At 35.5% G+C, this 19,919-nt stretch overlaps 1 protein-coding gene across 1 annotated transcript in view; it reads right to left on the bottom strand.

The window, feature by feature from the left end:
* Positions 1-2,656: 2,656 nt before the first annotated feature.
* TINAG (tubulointerstitial nephritis antigen) overlaps positions 2,657-19,919 on the bottom strand; it is a 78,420-nt gene continuing 61,157 nt past the window's right edge. The window contains exons 10-11 of the mRNA XM_054569501.1: positions 11,086-11,131; positions 2,657-5,036 (exon numbers count right to left, since the gene is read on the bottom strand). Coding sequence (XP_054425476.1) covers positions 4,905-5,036; positions 11,086-11,131 — 178 coding nt within the window. The 3' untranslated portion in view covers positions 2,657-4,904. The remainder of the gene's footprint in view (positions 5,037-11,085; positions 11,132-19,919) is intronic.

Genomic DNA, 19,919 nt, shown 5'->3' with positions numbered 1-19,919 from the left:
CAAACTAAGCAAACAAGAACAGAGACAGAATCATGGATATGGACAGTGTTTTGATGGTTGCCCGATGGTAAAGGAGTGTGGGAAAATGAATGGGTAAAGAGGTGAGGGGATTAAGAAATACAAATAGGTAGTTACAGAGTAGCTATGGGGATGTAAAGCACAGTATAGGAAATGGAATAGCCAAAGCACTTAAATGCATGTCCCGTGGATATAAACAATGGTTGGGGGGTGGTTGCCTGAGGGAGTAGGTGGTGCTAGGTGGAGTGGGGCAAGGGGAAAAATCAGGACAACTGTGAAAACATAATCAATAAAATATTTTTTAAAAGACATATGTATTAACCAAGGACTGAGCTCATGAGCTAATCAATCATTGAGAAACTATTCATTTACATAAGCTTAATTTTCAATGTCTATATGGGATGAATTAAAAATTTATTTTCTATGTTTACCCTCATTTATTCCTTTTCCTTATCCTATTCTCCTTTGTATCTGATAAGGGTGAAGGCTAATCCCAACAGCTCTCTTTCACGACGTCCTGAGTCAGTCATCTTTCAGCAGATCAGCCAATGAGAGGCATTGATGGGAGTTTGTAAGGCATGAGGAAAGGAGAAGCCCCAATGTCTCTTCCCCTTCCTCTCTGATTCAATTGGCAAATTTGACAGCACATTGCCTTTTTGTGACTCCATCTTCTACCTGAAAGGTCATTCAGGCTTCCAGCTACCACCAGGAAAATGCCAGCTCCGACACTCTAGTAGCCCACCGTTTTACCTTGACCCTTCAGTCTAGAGATGAGGGCAGCTTCCTACTACTGCCCATCCCTGGAAGGATTAACCACCTCCATGGCCTTCTCTGTTCCCCCATCACCTAAGTAACCAATTACTTTCACTATATTCCTTCTGTTGGAAACACTTAAGGTGTTTTCTTTTTTCTGGCTGAATACAAATTGACTTTATTCTTTTGTATGCACTTTTAAGAGAATTTGTGAGTATGCATTGTAAAAACACAGGAAGTATTTTCATTGTTTAGAATAGAATGAGAAAAGACAATTTTGAAGCAGAAAAGGGCATAGGCCCTATCTTTAAGGTCTTTTCTACTTCTTCCTTATGTATATTTCCTAATGACACCTGAAGAAAGAAGCAATATTCAACTGAGTGAAGTAGTCAAGCTTTGATTCAACAGGCTATATTGGACTATTTTCTTTTTTTCCAGGGAAAACTACATATAATAACCAGTTTTAACTGGAACTCATCAGAAGCACATAAATGACACATATTTCTTGTTGAAAAGGAAGAAAACTGGATCTTAGTGCTTACAGTATTGTCTGATTTGAGACACACTGTCCTGGCTGAGTTAAATTATCTTTGCAGACAATTTTTTTTCTTGTATAGTTTTAAGACAAAATATAAAACCTCACACATGCAAACAGAAACAGAAACTCTAAATACATATGCACAGATGTCTGGTCCTTCCCATTGCTCAGCCCAAGCTGAGGTGAGTAGGGAGCACTGCAAGCTAAGAAAAGCCACAGCAGGAGGAGACCATCTAGTCATCAGTTAAATCAATTCTACAAATAGTTGCTCCCTAGGGTGGGCAAAAAAAATATGCCAATTAGTATTTTCTAAAGGTTGAAAACTCAGGGCCTTTTGATAATAAATAGAACCAAACATGTTCTTAAAGTTGTAAAAATAAAAAGCAACATTATTCAAAGGAAAACATTAACAAGCCAACAAGCCTAAAATATTTTCTTATTCCCTTATACTTCTGAGCCAACTGGTCTCTGTCTCTCCTTTAGCTCTCAATCCGTATTTGCTGAATTAACACATCTTGAGCCTTCCCATGGGGCTTATTATTGTTATATTTCCTTTTTTGTTCAAATATTTGGGATCAGTTGGTACACTTAGAAGAATAGGAAATTTTAAAGCAGAAGAATTTAGGCCTGCAATCTAGAACCACACACCACAATGAGAAAGTTAATTCCAACAATTTTTGTCCATTTACTGAAACATATAACAAGGACAAGTTGGGTCAACCTAATCCCATTGTGTTTTTGAAAGAAATATTAGTCATCTAACATTTTAGGACAATATTGTTTATTACTTTCTCAGGTTTCAGCACCTAAGCAATGTTCTGGAAGTGTTTTATCACCTTTGGCAGAGACATTGTCGGTGCTCTGCCTGTATCACCTCAACACCATTTCAGTGGACAACTTGACATCTGATATCCAACCACCAGAACCTGCATTTATCTGTGTGAATTTTCCTTGACACTGGACCCTGCTTTTCCAACCCTTATGCCAGATCAAAACAACAGGGAATTCACACACCCCAGGAGTAGCTCTCAACAAACCAACTTCTTTTGGGGGGGATATATCTGAGGAATTATCAACAGTCCCCAGAGGGATAAGAACTAGTCAGCTGTGGTGATACTTTGCTTGTTAATGCACCCTTTATTGTCCACTTTCAATACCTTGGGTCACTGCTCCCCCTTCTCAATGTTTCCTTTACCCACAATTTGCATTCAAAATCTTATCTCAGGGGCTGCATCTAAAGAAACCCAAACTGAAACAAAACCAAATCATTTTTCAACTCTGGGGGAATATCAGCTGGTCTCAACAAAGTGGACCTGTAACAGAACCCCTGGGTTCTATTGCTCTAGGTTCTATTCCCCACTGCCAATAAGAACCATGACTCCCAATTCCAGGTCTTATGAAAAGGAAAGGCACTATTTATTTAAAAGTTACACAGGTTTAGAATAATGGCAGAATTCTTCCATTAAATCCCACTCACTTTAGAAACAAAAAAACACCTACAAGCACACAGCCATGCCACCCCCTTGCCAAAACAGGCCAGAGGTACCATCTCTCAGGAAAATAAATGGAAGTCTGTAGCTTAGCTGGGAATATTCCCATCTGTATTCTGGCTTCTTCCAGCCATCCATGCTTGGCTAGCCAGGCTCCTCCTCTTAATCCAAAAACACATCCTCATGGTGGGCCGGGGAATCCTTCCTCATCCATTCAAATTGTGTGGCCAAGCCCCCACACTGCTTCTACATGGTCACAGGCTTCTCCTTCCCTGGCCACACGGTCAAGAGTGCAATGGCTGCCCCACACCTGGGTTTAAATTCCAGTGTGGATCTTCCTCTGTAACCCCATTTCTGACTCCTCCCATACTGAGTTACACCAGCTGGTAGTCTGGTTTCTTCAGCCTTTTTTGGCTGCCACTGTTAGTCTAGGCAAGCGTGGCCCTGTAACATAGAGCTATCTGCCTTCCTGCTCTCACTCAGGTGCAGGAAGCCCCTCGGCTACATACATCCATCAGGGATTAGAGTCATGTCCATCTCCCTGGTTCTGAGGAGACACAGTCACTTAACATGACTAAACACTGACCAAGTTCTTCAGATATGCAAAGCAACTCTCAATGGCCCTGCTCCACTTCCCTCATCCCCCAAGCAATAACTGTGGGGACTATGGGATTTTGGGAGAAACTTCTATCTTAGTACCCCATTACAAATCTGCCTCACGTATATTTTCCCGGGAGGAATCAGGTGAATAAAGCTTCAGTGACAAATAGAGAAAACAGCAGTTGCAGCAATACTTCATGTTTCTGTGCTCTGCTTCCTCTCATATTCAGCACATCTGGTTCACCTAATCAGGGCACCTGTGGGCACAATGATATAGAAGTCCCACATTGAAAATTAAGAAGAAAAAGTGCCCAGAAACAAAGGCCATAGATATCCCACCATTGTAGTTATAATTGGCATCCTCACTTACTGATCAACATTGTTTTTTCATTTATTAGTTTGCCAATTAAGATGTAAGTGAATTATGAAAAGATTATATTCTTTCCAGAGCATTATGATGATGCAATTTTTGTTTCTTTGACTATAGAAAACTAAAAATTAGATTGAAATTAGAACCAATTTAGTTGACTTTCTATAATCTCAAGCAGTGAACTATAAAATGATTGTGATAGAAGTATATTTGTTGCATCTGACTCATGGCATCATACTGTTGTTTTGGAGGCAAATATGTTATCTTTCCAAATACAGTTTTGTAGCTGATTTTAATAGACTTTACACAGTGTATTGACTTCCAAAAGTAAGGTGTCTACATGTCGAGATTGCACTTCTGTTGTTAGCTTCTAAACTTTTCCATATTTACCATCTTCTCCACATAATGCACCATTACACAGTACCATAAAAAGTAGTTATTTGCTGTGGAGAGTTACTTTAACTTTTGTGTTTGGATTGCAAATTAGGTGTAGGCAAATGTAAAGAAACAAAATGTTAACTTATTGAGAGAAACAATTAATAATCTATTTTCGTTGCTTTTGGGAAAACATAAACAAGCTCTGAATTAAGGAGGCATTATTTGGTTGAAAAAAATCGTGAAGATAGTAAATTGGTGTTTCCATTGTTTTTGTTGTCTAAAGTCCTCATTGATCAAAGAGAAAAACCATATCATTGACAAATGAATGCTATGAACTTTTAAGACAAGTACCGTCACACCAACTGTGAACTATCCAAGTCAAAAAGGACATTGTATCTCTGTCTTTTTTGACTTGGTTACAAATCGTTGATGAACATAGAATCTAAAATCCTCAACAAAATATTGGCAAACCACATCAAGCAATATATTAAAAAGGGGGGGGATTGTAATGAGAGAAGAGTAAAGACAAGAGGGAACTTTAAAGGTGTGTAACCACTCTGCTGTGCTCTCTCATTGTTTCCATATACTCAGTAATGTAAAGAAAGCAGAAGCATAGAGCCTGTGATAAAACAAGAAAACAAACAGATTATAATGACAAAGTGAAGAGGGAAAGAATCCACTGTCACAGAGAACCTCACAGTGCTTAATTTCAATTTAAGGGGTTACTTAAATGCGTGGTCTATGGAAATTTAATATGTTATGGCTCATCTGAATTTAGATGGCCCCAAGCTGCGATAATCAACTTTTCAATGTCAGACTCATTTACTCCTCGAAGAATCCTGAAATAGCCATTCTCTCCCCATGACTTCCCCCAGGAATTGGCAGCAATCTGAAAAAAAAAAAAAAAAAAAGGTAAAAGCTGAGTATCATACTTGGATATTTTTAAATTCTGCCTGTAAAAACAAAGGGGACTCTAGATAGCTTTAAATATCATTAGGTTTATTATAAATTGTAATTAAGAACTTATATATTTTCTAAATAAAAATAAAAGTTATATTATTCATCAGTTAGATTAATATACATGTATATTTATGTTGGCAATAGCCAGAATTGGTGTAATACCTCTGAGTGTCCCAGAGGACAACAATAACACATGCATGAGAGCTTGAAATGCCACATCAGATACTGCTACAGTGTTTACTGTATGAGTAGCCCAGTGATAGACACTTGAGAAACAAAGATGGATAATGTATTATCCTGTGTTTAGGGAGTTTATGGTCTAATGAGATGTGACCAACATAAGGCAAGTGCTAAAGCAGAACTATGCAGAGGGTGTTCTTAAAGTCAGCAGAGGGAAACCTCACTTATTTGGATGGTTCAAGAAAGTTGTCATGGGGGAAAATCCCACACAAGATGCATGTTTAAAGCTTGAGCATAAATTAACCAGACCAAAAAAAGAAGCAGGGGTGATTCAGGAAAAACAAAAAAAAAGAGCATAAACACCAAAGCATGAAGCAGTATGAAGCAATGAAATGAAGTAATGATACTGTTATAAATTTAGGTCATAAAATACAAGCAGATGATAGCCTATGAGGCTGGAATGTGAGGTAAGGAAATCTATCCTGAAAAACTAACAGTGAAAATGATATCATGTTTTAGAGATGCTTTCAGCAGGAGAGCAAGCTGGGCAAAAATAACAACAATAAAAAGTATTTTGATTGCATTATTTTATAGAAAATGAGATGAATGGATTTAAGAAGGCTGACTCAAGAGGAAGGGAAACTAGCTAGTAAACTTGTCATAATTAAGTTGGAAGGTTTAACAGAGGCAGGGAAAATAGAATAACAGACAAATGTTGAGAAAGTAAAATTTATAGGAACTATGAATTTCCTTTCATTTTTTTATTTTTACTTTTTAAATAGGAGGGTAGGTCCAGCATGTCTTCTGGGTTTAGAGCTTGAGGGAATAAGTGTACATAAAAGCAAAAGCATTAATGCAGTATATAAAAAACATGAAGCCAATAGGGCACACAGAAGAGATTCAGCTGACCATAACTAAATGCAACAGAAAAGCACAATAAGATAGCACTGAAATTATTCATGGGATTTGGTAAATTAGGGACTTCACAACAATAGCTTCTACACTTGCCTCACATTCATCCTACTCGGGCCTAAAATGGAACTTTTTCTCAGATGTGGTCTACGTTGATATTCTCAAGGCATACAATGTTGTAGTGAGATTTTCATGTTTTCTACCATGTAAGAGAGGGCAGATTCACTCAGCATCAAAACTGTTAGCTTTAAGAAAAAACCGGCCCTTGCTGGTGTGGCTCACTTGGTTGGAGCATCGTCCTGTACACTGAAACCTTGCAGGCTCAGTTCCTGGTCGGGGCACATACCTAGGTTGCAGGTCAATCCCTGAGTCACAGAAGGTATGTAAGGCAACCAATCGATGTTTCTCTCTCAATCGCTCTCTCTCCCCCACCCCTCTCAGCCCCTCTCCCTCTAAAAGCAATGAAAACATGTTCTCAGGTGAAAGTAAAAAGAAAAAAAAGAAAAAACTGATTCTTAGATTTGAATTTTTCAAGAGTTGAAAAAGGAAAGCTTTTTTTCCTAGCTTTACTGTGATATCATTGAAATATAAACATGCAGGTTTAAGGTTTAAAATGTGATGTTACACATATATATTGCAGAATGATTATCACAATAGTTAGTTAACAGCTCTGTTTTTTCATGTTTATGATATTTGTCTGTATGTGGTGATAACATTTAAGATCTACTCTCTTAGCAGCTTTCAGATGTATAAGGGGGACCCACCAGAAAAACCCTAAATTATCTTCTAGAAGAAGGGCTCCTTGAGTGTTGTAGGAACCCAACTGCAACTGTATCAGTGTACCAGCTGGTGTTGTGAGAGGCTGCATTTGGCTTCAGTGAATTCTTTTTTTAAGATAATGCATTTGCCCATCTCATGAAGGGTGATTTATGAGCACACCTGCCCACATCACACTGAGTGTTCAACAGTTTTTGACCAAAGTATGGCATGATCCCCATGCCCCACCCTCCCTAGTCACCTGATCTGGCCCCAAGTGACTTTTTGGTTCCCCAGATGAAAATCGTCCTCACAGGGAAATGTTTTGCCCACGTGGAAGAGGTGAAACAAAAATGACAGAAGCGGTGAAAGGCATCAAAATCAACAAGTTCAAAAACTGTTCTGAGCAATGGAAAAAAATGTCTTCATAGGTGTATTGCATCAAATGGAGAGTACTTTGAAGGTAACTGAAGTTTAAACATGTAAGAATAAATACATAATTCTTTATAAATAAAATCCATTTATTGGGAGTCCACCCTTGTGTAGTATATATGAGTATATTAGTATATATGAGTATATATAATCATATGATTATGATTATGATTATAGTTGTCATGTTGTGCATTCAATCCCCAGATCTTATTTACCTGCTAGTCAGTAGTTTGTACGCTTTGACCAACATCTCCCCATCTCCCCTAACCCCAAGACCTTGGCAACATTCTCTTCTCTATTTCTGAGTTCAGCTTTGAAAAATTCTTCATGTGAGAAAATATGATATTTTTCTTTATCTGTCTGACATTTCACTTAGCATAATGTCCTCAAGGCCCATCCATGTTGTCACAAAAGCAGAATTTTCTTCTTTAAGGCTGAATAACATTTCATTGTGCAATGTACAGGACAGGGCAAAAGGAGGTTTACAGTTCATATGAAAATAATACAAAATTCATAAATAATAATACAAGAATGAACTGTGTTTCATGTGCTCACAACTATAAACCTACTTTTGTCCCACCTTTATACACCCCACCTTCTTAATCCACTTACCTACTGATGGACACTCAGGGCGTTTCCGTGCCTTGGCTATTTGAATGGGGCTGCAATAATCAGGGGGGTACAGACATTTCTTCATTATTCTGTTTTCGTTTCCTTTGAATATATACCAATAAGTGGAATTTTACTTTCACCATATGGTAGTTTTATTTTTAACTTATTGAAAAGCCTCCGTACTGATTTTCAAAGTGGCTACACCAATTTACACTCCAACTATGCACAAGGGTTCCCTCTTTCTACATCCTCATCAGCACTTGTGTCTTTCCTTTTTGCCAGTAGACATCCTACCAGGTGTGAGGTGATATCTCAGTGTGATTTTGAGTTCCATTTTCCTGACGGTTAGTGATTCTGAGCACCTTTTCACATACCTGTTGGCCATTTTTATGTTTTTTGAAAAATGTCTTCAAATCCTTTGCTGAGTTTTTAATCAGGTTGTTTAGTCTTTTGCTATTGAGTTCTATGAGTTCCTTACAGATTTTGAATATTAACCTTTATCATATATACAGTCTGCAAACATTTTTTTCCCATTCTATCGGTTGCCTTTTATTTTGTTGATTGTTTCTTTGGTTGCACAGAAGCTTTTTAGTTTGATGTAGAATTTTGTATTTGTTGCTTGTGCTTTTGGTATCTTATCCAAAATATCTTTGCCAAGAGCAATGGCAAGTAGATTTTTTTCCCTATGTTTTCTTCTAGGAGTCTTACAGTTTCCAGTCTTACCATTAAGTCTTTAATCCATTTCAAGTTAATTTTTGTGGGTAGTACAAGATAGGGATCCAAATTCATTTTTCTGTATGCGGTTAATCAGTTTTCCCAAAACCACTTATTGAAGAGACTATATTTTCTCCATGTATTCTCTTGGCTTTCTTCTCAAGTATTAGTTGGTCACATATCAGTGGTTTTATTTCTGGGCTCTCATTCTCTGCTATTGGATTATGTATATTTTTTTATGCCAGTGTCACTCTGTTTTGATTACTACAGCTTTATAGTAATATTTGAAATCAGAAAGTGTGAGACCTCCAGCTCTGCTCCTCTTTCTCAGCATTGCTTTGGCTATTCAAGGTCTTTTGTGGTTTTGTATGAATTTTAGGATTGTTTTATCTATTTCTGTGGAAACAGTCATTGAAATTCTGATAGGGATGCATTGAATCTATAGAAGGTTTTGGGTTGTATGGACATTTTAACAGTATTAATTCTTCCAGTCCATGATCATGGGGTAGTCTTTCATTTATTTACTTCTTCTTCAATTTCTTATAATTTTTAGTATAACTCCTTGGATAAATTTAGTCCGAAGTATCTATTTATACTATTATAAGTAGGACTTTTTATTATCTCTTTTTAGATACCTTGTTGTAAATGTGTAAAAATGAAATTGATTTTTGCATGTTTATTTTGTAACCTGTAAATTTACTGAACTGTTATTAGTTCTAATAGTTTTTGATGAAGTCTTCAGGGTTTTCTATATATAAAATCATATCATTTGCAGAGATAGCTTCACTTTTTCCTTTCCAATTTGGATGGGTTTTTTTTTTAATTTATTTTCCTTCCTTAATTGCACTGGTTAGGATTTCCAGTACTACACTGATTAGGGGAAGTAAGAGTAGGCATCCTTGTTTTGTTCTTGATCTTAGCAGAAAAGCTTTTGGCCTTTCATTATTGAGTATAATGTTTGCTGTGGGTTTGCCACATATGGCATTTATTATTTTAAGATATGTTTTTTCCTATACCCAATTTTCTGAGTACTTTAATATAAAATGATGTTGAATTGTGTCAAATTTTTTTTGTATCAATCAGTTGAAATGATTATATGAATTTTATCTTTCATTTTATTAGTATGGTGTATCACATTTATTGATTTTCATATGTTGAACTATCTTTGCATCCCAGAGATAAATCTAACTTGCTCATGATATATGATCCTTTCAATGTACTGATGAAATCAGTTTGTTAGTATTTTGTTGATAATTTTTCTATATTCATCAGGGATATTTGGTCTGTAGTTTCTTTTTTTTTCCAGCGTCCTTATCTGGCCTTGCATAAGGTTAATTCTGGTCTCCTAAAAGAAATTTGGGAGTATGTCTGTTCTTCAATTTTTTTGAAAGAGTTTGAGAAGAATTGGCATTAATTCTTTGTTTCATATTTAGTAGAATTCACCAGTAAAACCATCTCATCTTTGGCTTTTCTTTATTAGGAAGTTTTTGAGTGCTGATTTAATCTTCTTACTCGTTGTTTTATTAAGGTTTTTTATTTCTTCATGATTCAGCCTCAGTACATTGTATGTTTTTAGGAACTTATCTATTTAATTTAGGCTATCCAATTTGTTGGGGAAATGTTGGCCAAAGAGTACAAACTTCTAATTATAAGATGGATAAGTTATGTGGATTTAATATACAGCATGCAGATTATAGTTAACAATAGATATTGTAATTTTGAAAGATGGTCAAAGAATATATCTTAAATGTTCTCACATACATACCACAAATGATGACTATATGAGGTGATGGATGTGCTAGCAAACCTCATTTTGGTAAGCATTTTGTAATACTTAATGTATATAAAATCATCACCTTATACACATTAAACTTAAACTTACTTCAAACTCTCCTGACACACAAATTGTATTTATAAAATAAAAATAGGGAATATTTGCTTTCACTTCTTCCAGAAACACTTTGTCTTCACACACTGAGAAAATTATATCTGTAACCACTTGTCTAGTTAATTGATCCGATCCCAAAGGATAATAAAATTTTTCTTATCTCCCTTTATATAAATAATTGACATGGCATAAATACTGTAAGAATACAAAGTTGATTGACATATATGAGAGAAGTCTAACCATTAAATTTAATATAGATAACAATAGAAAAATACTATTTTTTTTTACAATTTGACATGAGTAGTTGAGAAAAACTATTACTATAATATTAATGATTACAATGAGTTTCATGTTGAAAAATATGCCAATATTACAAACAATAGTGACTTAGGATGTGACTAAATAATAGAAATCAGGGAGTAAAGAGACACACACAATTCTAAAACATTCACTTCACAGTAGAAATTCAATTAGGGTTACATACCCAAAATTTTTCTTTCCGCCCCTGGGCTCCTTTTAGCGTGCCCCATCTATAAGTAATAATAATAATAATAAGTTGGCATGATTATAAATGTTTCACTTGCATCTTGATAAAATGGATAAAGAAGCTGTGGTACATATATACAATGAAATATTATTCAACCATAAAAAAGAATAAAAGCTGGCCATTTTTAAGAACATAGATATATCTAGATAGTATTATGCTAGTGAAATAGGTCATACAGAGAAAGGCAAATTCTTCATAATTTCAGAGATTTAACAGTACTTAAACATTCTTCTTTTATTTATATCTAGCCCTCTGAATCTCCACATAATGGTATACATTACAAATAACCAAGACTAGTGATAAGAAAAAACAATGTCAGTACAGATTGTTGTTGTAGATAATTTATGTTAAAATATTCATATGTATAATTATTTTATAAAGTGGCTATGCATCTAATGTGGAGGGTTTTTTATACATGTGTATTTATGGAAATAAAATTCTAAATTCCCAGTACTGGCTCATTTTCAGTGTAGCATATAACAGTTCATAAATAACCCAAACCTATGATATTTCACTTCTTTCCTCTTGACTAAACCCAGTGAGGTAGATGTTAATAACATTCTCTATTCAATAATGAAATAACATAGAGTAGGAAATGTTGAATCAGAACTCTAAATCTCATGTTCTTCTAAATATGTTCTACTGCTTCTCTTACAATTATAGAGTCCCCAATGACAGTGTGTCTTGAACAGTATCACTTTAATGTTGAGAAAGCATATTGACTACTACTTTCATGGGATTTAATGGATTGTGAGAACATAGTTGTGTTCACATGTCACCCCATCAATCCGTCCCTAATATTCCAAATCCCAGCATCAGAGCTCACATCAAGTCATGATATGCCAAACATTCCTGGAAGAGACACAAATTTGTTGTTCAAGTATTTTTACCATGTAAGTTTGCAGAAAGTTATTTTATTTTCTTTAGGGTACAGAATATACTAGTGGTACCATGGCATGGATGTGTTGCCTAAAGATGACAGGTTTATGGTACAGATCTTGAGGCATTTGGGAAAATATTTTAATACATGGGGATCCTTTGGCATGACAGTGAGGGGGAAAGGTGATCTGGGTGAAAGAAAACACTAAAGAACAATTTTTCTTTCTCTTGTTCTTGACAGAGGCAAGGATAGTAATTTCACTCATTGCCATGTCTCTTTTAGTTCTCCGCTACAGGCAGGGGTAGACAGGAACACTTTACAGTTTCAAATATCTGGGCAGTATAATGAATAAGTTTAAACTGATTCAATTCCCAAAACCATTTTTGTAGTTTGTAATTGCACTTACATTCTTTGAAATTTTTCTAAAAAACCATCACCATTGAAAAAAAATTATCAGACATATATGTACCTCCAAATCTTTAAAAGACATTATATACTTCAAGTAGATGATCATATCTGAAACTTCAAGTCACTCGCTTCTGCTCACTTATCATGGCTATCAATACAATTCAAAAGCCTTTACAACTCAATCAAAATTTCTTTAGATGGTCTGGCTACTAGTTACCTAACATAAAATACAAGAATAAATCAGAATAATTTAAGGAAACATTTAACTCTGAAACTATACAGGCAACAGAGGAAGGCCATATCTGAGATCCTACCAGATCTGGCAAGATGTTGGGAGTAGACTTGCTTGAGGCACTAGGAGCCTCCAGTTAAGAACTTTCAGTCAAGAAACACATATTCAGACATATCAGTCTTGATTCAGTAAATAAAACAATCAAAAGAGAGGAGGGGCAATTGAGAATATCATTTGTTCCCTGTTATTCAGAGCTATCCAAACTCAGCTCTCACACTGCAGTCAGGAAAATTCAAAGTTGAGGAAAGCAGAAATCAGACTTGTTATTAAAACATGACAGAGATATTTTATGAAAAACTCTATGTATTCAATTAAAAAACCTTTAAGAACTGTCAGGTAGAAGGCAACACTAAAAGATAGAAGTTTCTTTGTAATATCTTTCAAACTTCTTAGTCTCCAATGCATTGAGGATGGTGCATGGGAAAATAAGGAAGTATTCAACAAAGGGGACAGAAAAGACATACAAGAAAAATACACCATGAAATATATGTTGCATTTATTAATCAGACTATTTCAGATACCCCTGGAGACTCTCATAAATATTGAGACTATGTTTGGGAATGTGAAGATCTAAAATTGTACATGGAGTTAACATTTAGCAAAATAATGACTACACATCATTCTATAACTGACAGATTAGAGACCAACTAATTCTAAGAAAACAGAACATTTCCTCACAGAGGAAAAGAGGCACTTCAGATTATAGTTGTATAGTTTTTCTTTTTCTAGTATCACCAAATAAATTATAAATAAAATAAACTACCTTACTTTGGAGACATCTAAATAATATAAACTATCTCTTTTACTTGTTTTGTTCAATTGCCTATATTTTTCATATATTCCTGTAAGTTTTGTTATGATTATCTAAATGAAATTTTCAGTGATAAAATAGACAGCAATGATTCTAATCTTGCAAATCTATCAACTCTTTGGAGAACTGTAATTTTTTCTTTCAAAGAGCGTTGCTTTTTTAAATACCAATAATGAACTCTCAGAAAAAGAAACTAAGAAAACAATCTGATTTACCACTGTGACAAAAAAATAAGGTACCTAAGAATTAACTAAGAAGGTAAAAGACCTGTGCTCAAAAAACTACAGGACATTGAAGAAAGAAATAGAGGAACACACAAACTACTGGAAGCATATACTGGGTATTTGGATTGGAAAAATTAACATTAAAACATCCATAGTACCCAAAGCAATCTATAGATTCAACATAATTCCTATTAAAATACCAATGGCATATTTCACAGATCTAGAACACTTATTCTAAAACTTATATAGAACCAAAAAAGTCATTGAATAGCTCAACAATCTTGAGAAAGAAGAACAAAGTTGGAAAGATCACAATACTTAATATCGAACATATACTACACGACCATTGTAACCAAACAGCATGGTATAGGCACAAGAACAGGCATATAGATCATTGGAACAGAACAGAGAGCCCAGAAGTCAACCCATGCCTTTATGGTCAATTAGTATTTGACAAAGGGGGCAAGAGCATACAATGGGGTAAAGACTGTCTCTTCAATAAATGGTGTTGGGAGAACTGGACTGGTACATGCAAAAAAGAAAAAGAAAAAAGAAAAGAAAATGAAACTAGACCACTTTCTTATACCACATGCAAGAATAAACTAAAAATAAATTAAAGACAAATTTAAGTCACAAAACCATAAAAATCCTACAAGAAAATATAGTCAGTAAATCTCAGACATCTTGTGTAGCAATATTTTGCCAATATATCTCCTAGGACAAGGGAAACAAAAGAAAAAAATAAACAAATGGAACTATATCAAACTAATAAGCTTCTGCACAGCAAAAGAAACTACCAACAAAATGAAAAGGGAACCCACTGAACTGGAGAACATATTTACCAATGATACATCTGATAAGGGGTTAATATCCAAAACATATAAAGAACGTATACAATTCAACACCAATAAAATAAACAATCCAATTTAAAAATGGGCAGAAGACCTGAGTAAACACTTCTCCAAAAAGGATATGCAAGAGGACAATAAACATACAAAAAAATCCTCAATGCCACTAATCATCAGAGAAATGCAAACTAAAACTGCAATGAGGTATCACTCCAAACATGCCAGAGTGACTACCATCAATAGATCAAGAAACAAGTGCTAGTGAGGATGTGGAGAAAAGTGTACTGCTGGTGGGAATGCAAACTGATACAATTGCTTTGGAAAAACGAAAGAAGTTTCCTCAAAAAATTAAAAATGGAAACTGCCATTCAACTCAGTGATCCCACTTCTGGAAATGTATCCTAAGAATTCTGAAACACCAGTAAGAGAGAATATATGTACCCCTATGTTCATAGCAGCGTTATTTACAATAGCAAGATGTGGAAACAACCCAAGTGCCCATCAGCAAAGTAGTTAAAAAACATGTCGTACATTTATACAAAGGAATACTACACAGCCGTATAGGAGAAGCAACGCTAACCCTTTGCAACAACATGGATGGACCTGGACATTACTATGCTAAGCAAAAGAAGTCTCCCACAGAAAGACAAATATCATAGGATCTTGCTCGTATGTGGAATCTAATGAACAAAAGAAACTGACAAAATAGGACCATAGGCATGAATCCATGAAACAGATTGACAGGTCTTGGAGGGGAGGGGTGTGGAAGAAACTGGAAAAGATTAGCCAAAGAACATAAACGCATATATGCATAGCCCATGGGCCAGACAACAATGTGGTGAAGGCTTGTGGTGGGGGGCTGGGTAGGGAGGGCAAAGCGTGGTAAAATGGGAAAATCTGTAATAGTGTTAAAAATAAAAAAGAAGCATTGCTGTTTATTAAAACTTTAAGATGCATTATTTAAAATACCAGTTATTTTTAACCCAGAGAGAATATCAGCATTCACATTATTATAAAACATCTCAAAATGGAGAGAAAAACAAATTAAGTCTTTAAATAGGGTGAGAGAGGAAAAGTAAAGAAAGGCTGTTAAGTCTGATAATTTCAGAGCCTAGGATGCTTGTGAAAGAAAATTGCAAAGGGTATTAACTTTTATGTAAAATTCAGATGGAAAGAAAATATCACACCTCACCATAGAAGCTATTGTGCACTTCCCGTATGTTATATCTTCTGTGTGAAATGACAAGCGAAGTGCTAGGATCTAACCTGGAACCATGAACTTCAGTTAACTCATCTCTCCACTATCTTCTCTAGGAATTTCCTAAGATGGTAATAAAATATCCCATAGCGTCACAATGGGGTGTTGTAGAAAAATAGACCTGTGTGTTGTTTTCTCAGTATCCCATGCTCTGAAAGACTAAGAAAAATCACTTTACCCTAGGTGATTTCCCATTTATCATAGCACAGTCATGTAAAAAACTTTGTGAGAGTCTAGAATGAGTCGCCCAAGATGTGCCTCTGTGGTATATAGATTGTTTTATTTTTATTTATTTTTTTATTGTTCAAATACATTTGTCTCCATTTTCCCACCACCACTTTCCCCTGCCCCACCCACCCCCACCTTCCACCCTCTAATCCTTCCCCGCTTCGGCTTTGTCCATGGGTCCTTTATACGTGGTCCTTGATTTGGCCCTTCCCCTTCTTTTCCCCATTACCCCCCACCCTCCTTCTCTTTAGTTACTGTCGGTTTCTTTTTTCTTTCAATGTTGCTGGTTATATTTTCCTTGCTTGTTTGTTTTGTTGATTAGGTTTTGGCTGTTTTGAGCTAAAGGCAACTTTAGCCACAGGTTTAAGAGAAACTTATGTCTTCCATACTAACTACCTAGAAAAGTTTTAATTAGAGGTCTTGCCCATAAGAGACTACCAGAGATAACGTCTTTTGACTTATCTATAAGGCAGGACAAACTTCTTTTTACTAAAGCTCTGCTCTTTTTGTCATTCTGCAATGACACTTTGAAGCCTCCAAAGCACCTTACCTCATCTCTAGCTCAGGATGTCTTATATATCCATGTTCACTTTCTGTCTCTGAACCCCTTCTGCATGAGGGGGTCTCTGATTTACTCATGTATGTGAAGTTTCCATACATATGTATGTATTAAATTTGGTTATTTTCTCTTGCTAATCTATCTCATGTCTTTTTTATTATTAGACCAGCCAGAGGAACCTTGATGGACGAGGAAAGTTTTTCCTCTCCCACACTTTTATCCAAACAGAAATTAAGGTTAACTAGTATCGCAATACAACATAAGAAGGCTACTTATAATATTTATTTATAGGAGAGAGGGCCTCCCATATTGACCTCTGCAGGGCATCATTTCCTAATATATGTATATACCACGAACGTGGTAGTGGGCTTTTTTTGCCATTATAAAAATAGGCTGAAAATTCTATAAATGTGTATACATTTTCACAAATGTCCTCTTTCAAGTTAACAGCTCTTTTTGAGGACATGGAAATCTTCATTACATTCATATTTGCTCTAAATATAATGATTTACATTCTTCTTACCTTCCCTTATATCTCTTCATTATAAGGACTATTCACAAACATTTGAGACAGACCAGAACTTAACCTTACTCATTGTTTCCTTAAACTTGCTATTCTAAAATAAGTTACACAATATGTTCACAAGCTTGAGAGATCTTAATAGTGACTTTTCTTGCCTCAAGTGACTGCATTTTATATGAACTTTATACTGTTATTTTCAATTTTTTTCAACCCCATTAAATTAAATTGTTTCAATTATTTGTTAGGATCCATTGATGTGTATTCTCTTACAAAATTCAGTGACATCTGGGGAAATGCTGATATTAGACAAGTCTGGGCAAGTGTTAGCCCATGTACCACATTGCCCAAGGATGACCAAGAAATGGCAGTTCCTGACATGAGTTTACTCTCACCTCAAGCACATGATAATTTCATTTCTTCCTTCTGGATTCATCTTATATGCTCACTTTTAAATAGTTCTGGAGACACTCTTTTTTTTTGTATAATGTTAAAAGTCTTAGTGCAGAGACCATAAATTCCACAGAGTAAAGCACGAAAACCCATTAAAGAATAATGTAAGATTTCATATTGCTAAGATTATGAACATCTTTTTTAAATTTTTTGTTGAATTTATTGGCTAATAAAGTTAGATAGGTTTAAGATACAATTCTATACTATAGCATCTGTACATTGTATTGTGTGTTTACCACCCTAACTCAAGTCTCCTTGTATCACCATTTATCCCCCGTTTACCCTCTTCTACTCCCCCCACCCCCCTTCCCTCTGATAATCACCAGATTACGAACATCTTTATGCATTTTGCCTTTAAAAAAATCTTGTTCTTTTCATATAACAGCGTCAAACAATACTGGATTTCTTAAATCCCCAGTTTAAGCTTCGCCTAGATTGTAAAATTATTGGAACCAAATAACTACTTTGTATAAGATATTAAATAACTTTTTTCTCCCTGGGTTTTGATTTTGCCATTGAGGTACATATATCCAGTGATTATCATATTTTACATGGTAAAAAGAAAGACTTAAAACTTTCTTTAAGTAATATTTATATTCCCATGAATATCCCTTTTGAAAGGAAAGCACAGAATCTCTTGTGTACTCCATTTTTTTCTGCTTTTATTCAGCAAAGTATTGTTTAGTATGAAGATATATCTTGCCTTCAATAGGCTGGCAATCTAACAAGAATGATGTTGGGAAATGAAAAGCAAAATATAAAATAATTTGAATTTTTTAACTGCTTTCATAAAAGCATGTTCTAAGTTTTCTTTCTATGGGTTATAGCCTTGGCTGGTATGGTTCAGTGGATTGAAGAGTACTGGCCTGCACATTGAAAGGTCACTGGTTTGATTCCCAGTCAGGGCACATGCCCGGGTTGCAGGCCAGGTCCCCAGTTGGGGGCATGTCAGAGGCAACTGATCAGTATATCTCATGCATGTTTCTCTCCCTCTCTTTCTCACCCTCTCTCTCTAAAAGTAAACAAATAAAATCTTTTTTAAAAAAAATAAATATTTTTTTCTGTGGGTTACAGATGAAGAAATTAACTATTTGTGGGAGGCAAAGACAACTCCCTTCACAGAATTGAGTTGAAATTCTTCAGGTAGAAATGAGAGTACAAAATTTTAGGCACAATAAATAAGTGTAAAGTCACAAGAGAGCCCTGAAAATGCTTATGTCTGTCTTGTCTGAGATCAGCTGCCAGTCCCACGTGACTGGAGAACAGCATTGGGAGACAGGAAATGAAGTAGGAAAAGCAGAGTTGGCTCAGTATGTCAATAGTACTCATGACCACTAAGTTTGGCATTTTCAAAGCTTGTGATAGTGATTTGAATACAGGATGTGACATAATTCTGATAGTCTTTCAGAGAGACAACTCTGTTGTTAGTTGAAGGATAGATTCCAGGGGGAGGAGGCTGAAATCATGAGATGAATGCTATAGTTAAAGCAAGAAATAATGAAATCCTGAATAAGAATGTAAAAACCATAATGCAAACATTGTTTATTCTGTTAACAGCCATATCGTCAACACCTGGAACAGAGATTGTTGCATGGTCAACCCTAATTAGATATTTGTTGAGCAAGTCAATTGAAGAACAATGGCAGTGGGAATGAACAGAGGGGCAGAGATTTGAGATCTACTTTGGAGATAAAAGTGATGGACTTTCTGGGCTAATTTAATTGACAGAAAGGGAGAAGAAAGAGTCAAGGTTAACTCCAGGATTTCAAGGTTGAATACGCAGGCACATCAAGTGTGGCCTTACTTGAGGTGCTCTTCACATCACACAGAGATGTGTTCCTGATGATCAGGTTGATTTATCACTGCCGAAGACTGTAATTACAGAATGGCTTCCTCTTCTTTGAGTTCTCTCTTTTGATAGCGATTCTGCATATTAACCTATAAAGTCATGGCTTTTCAGGGTTTTGACAGTTAAAACACTGTAAAAACCAAGGAAAGAATATTATTCAAAGAAATTGTGGAAGAATATTTCTGTACAGTGAGGAATTATTCTGTTAGGAGAATAATTATATCCTAACACACGTCAAGATCACATTTGCTTAAGAATCAAATAATTTAAGGCAGGTCTGACATCTGCTTAGGAATCTGGAATTAGCAGAACAAAAAAATCTTAGTTTTTGTTGATGGCAGGAGTATTACACTGAATCAGAATCAGCTAGACTCAAATGTTGCAATGCTTCTGATGATTTGCTACTTCTGGGCTCCCAGCATGTGCCTGGTAGACTTGACC

This window comes from Pteronotus mesoamericanus, unplaced genomic scaffold (genome assembly GCF_021234165.1).
Source record: "Pteronotus mesoamericanus isolate MK-2021 breed Mesoamerican mustached bat unplaced genomic scaffold, CSHL_Meso_final contig_20, whole genome shotgun sequence".
Lineage (NCBI taxonomy): Eukaryota > Metazoa > Chordata > Mammalia > Chiroptera > Mormoopidae > Pteronotus > Pteronotus mesoamericanus.
Note: the sequence above shows the minus strand (reverse complement) of the source record. Positions and strands in the feature narration are given on the sequence as shown.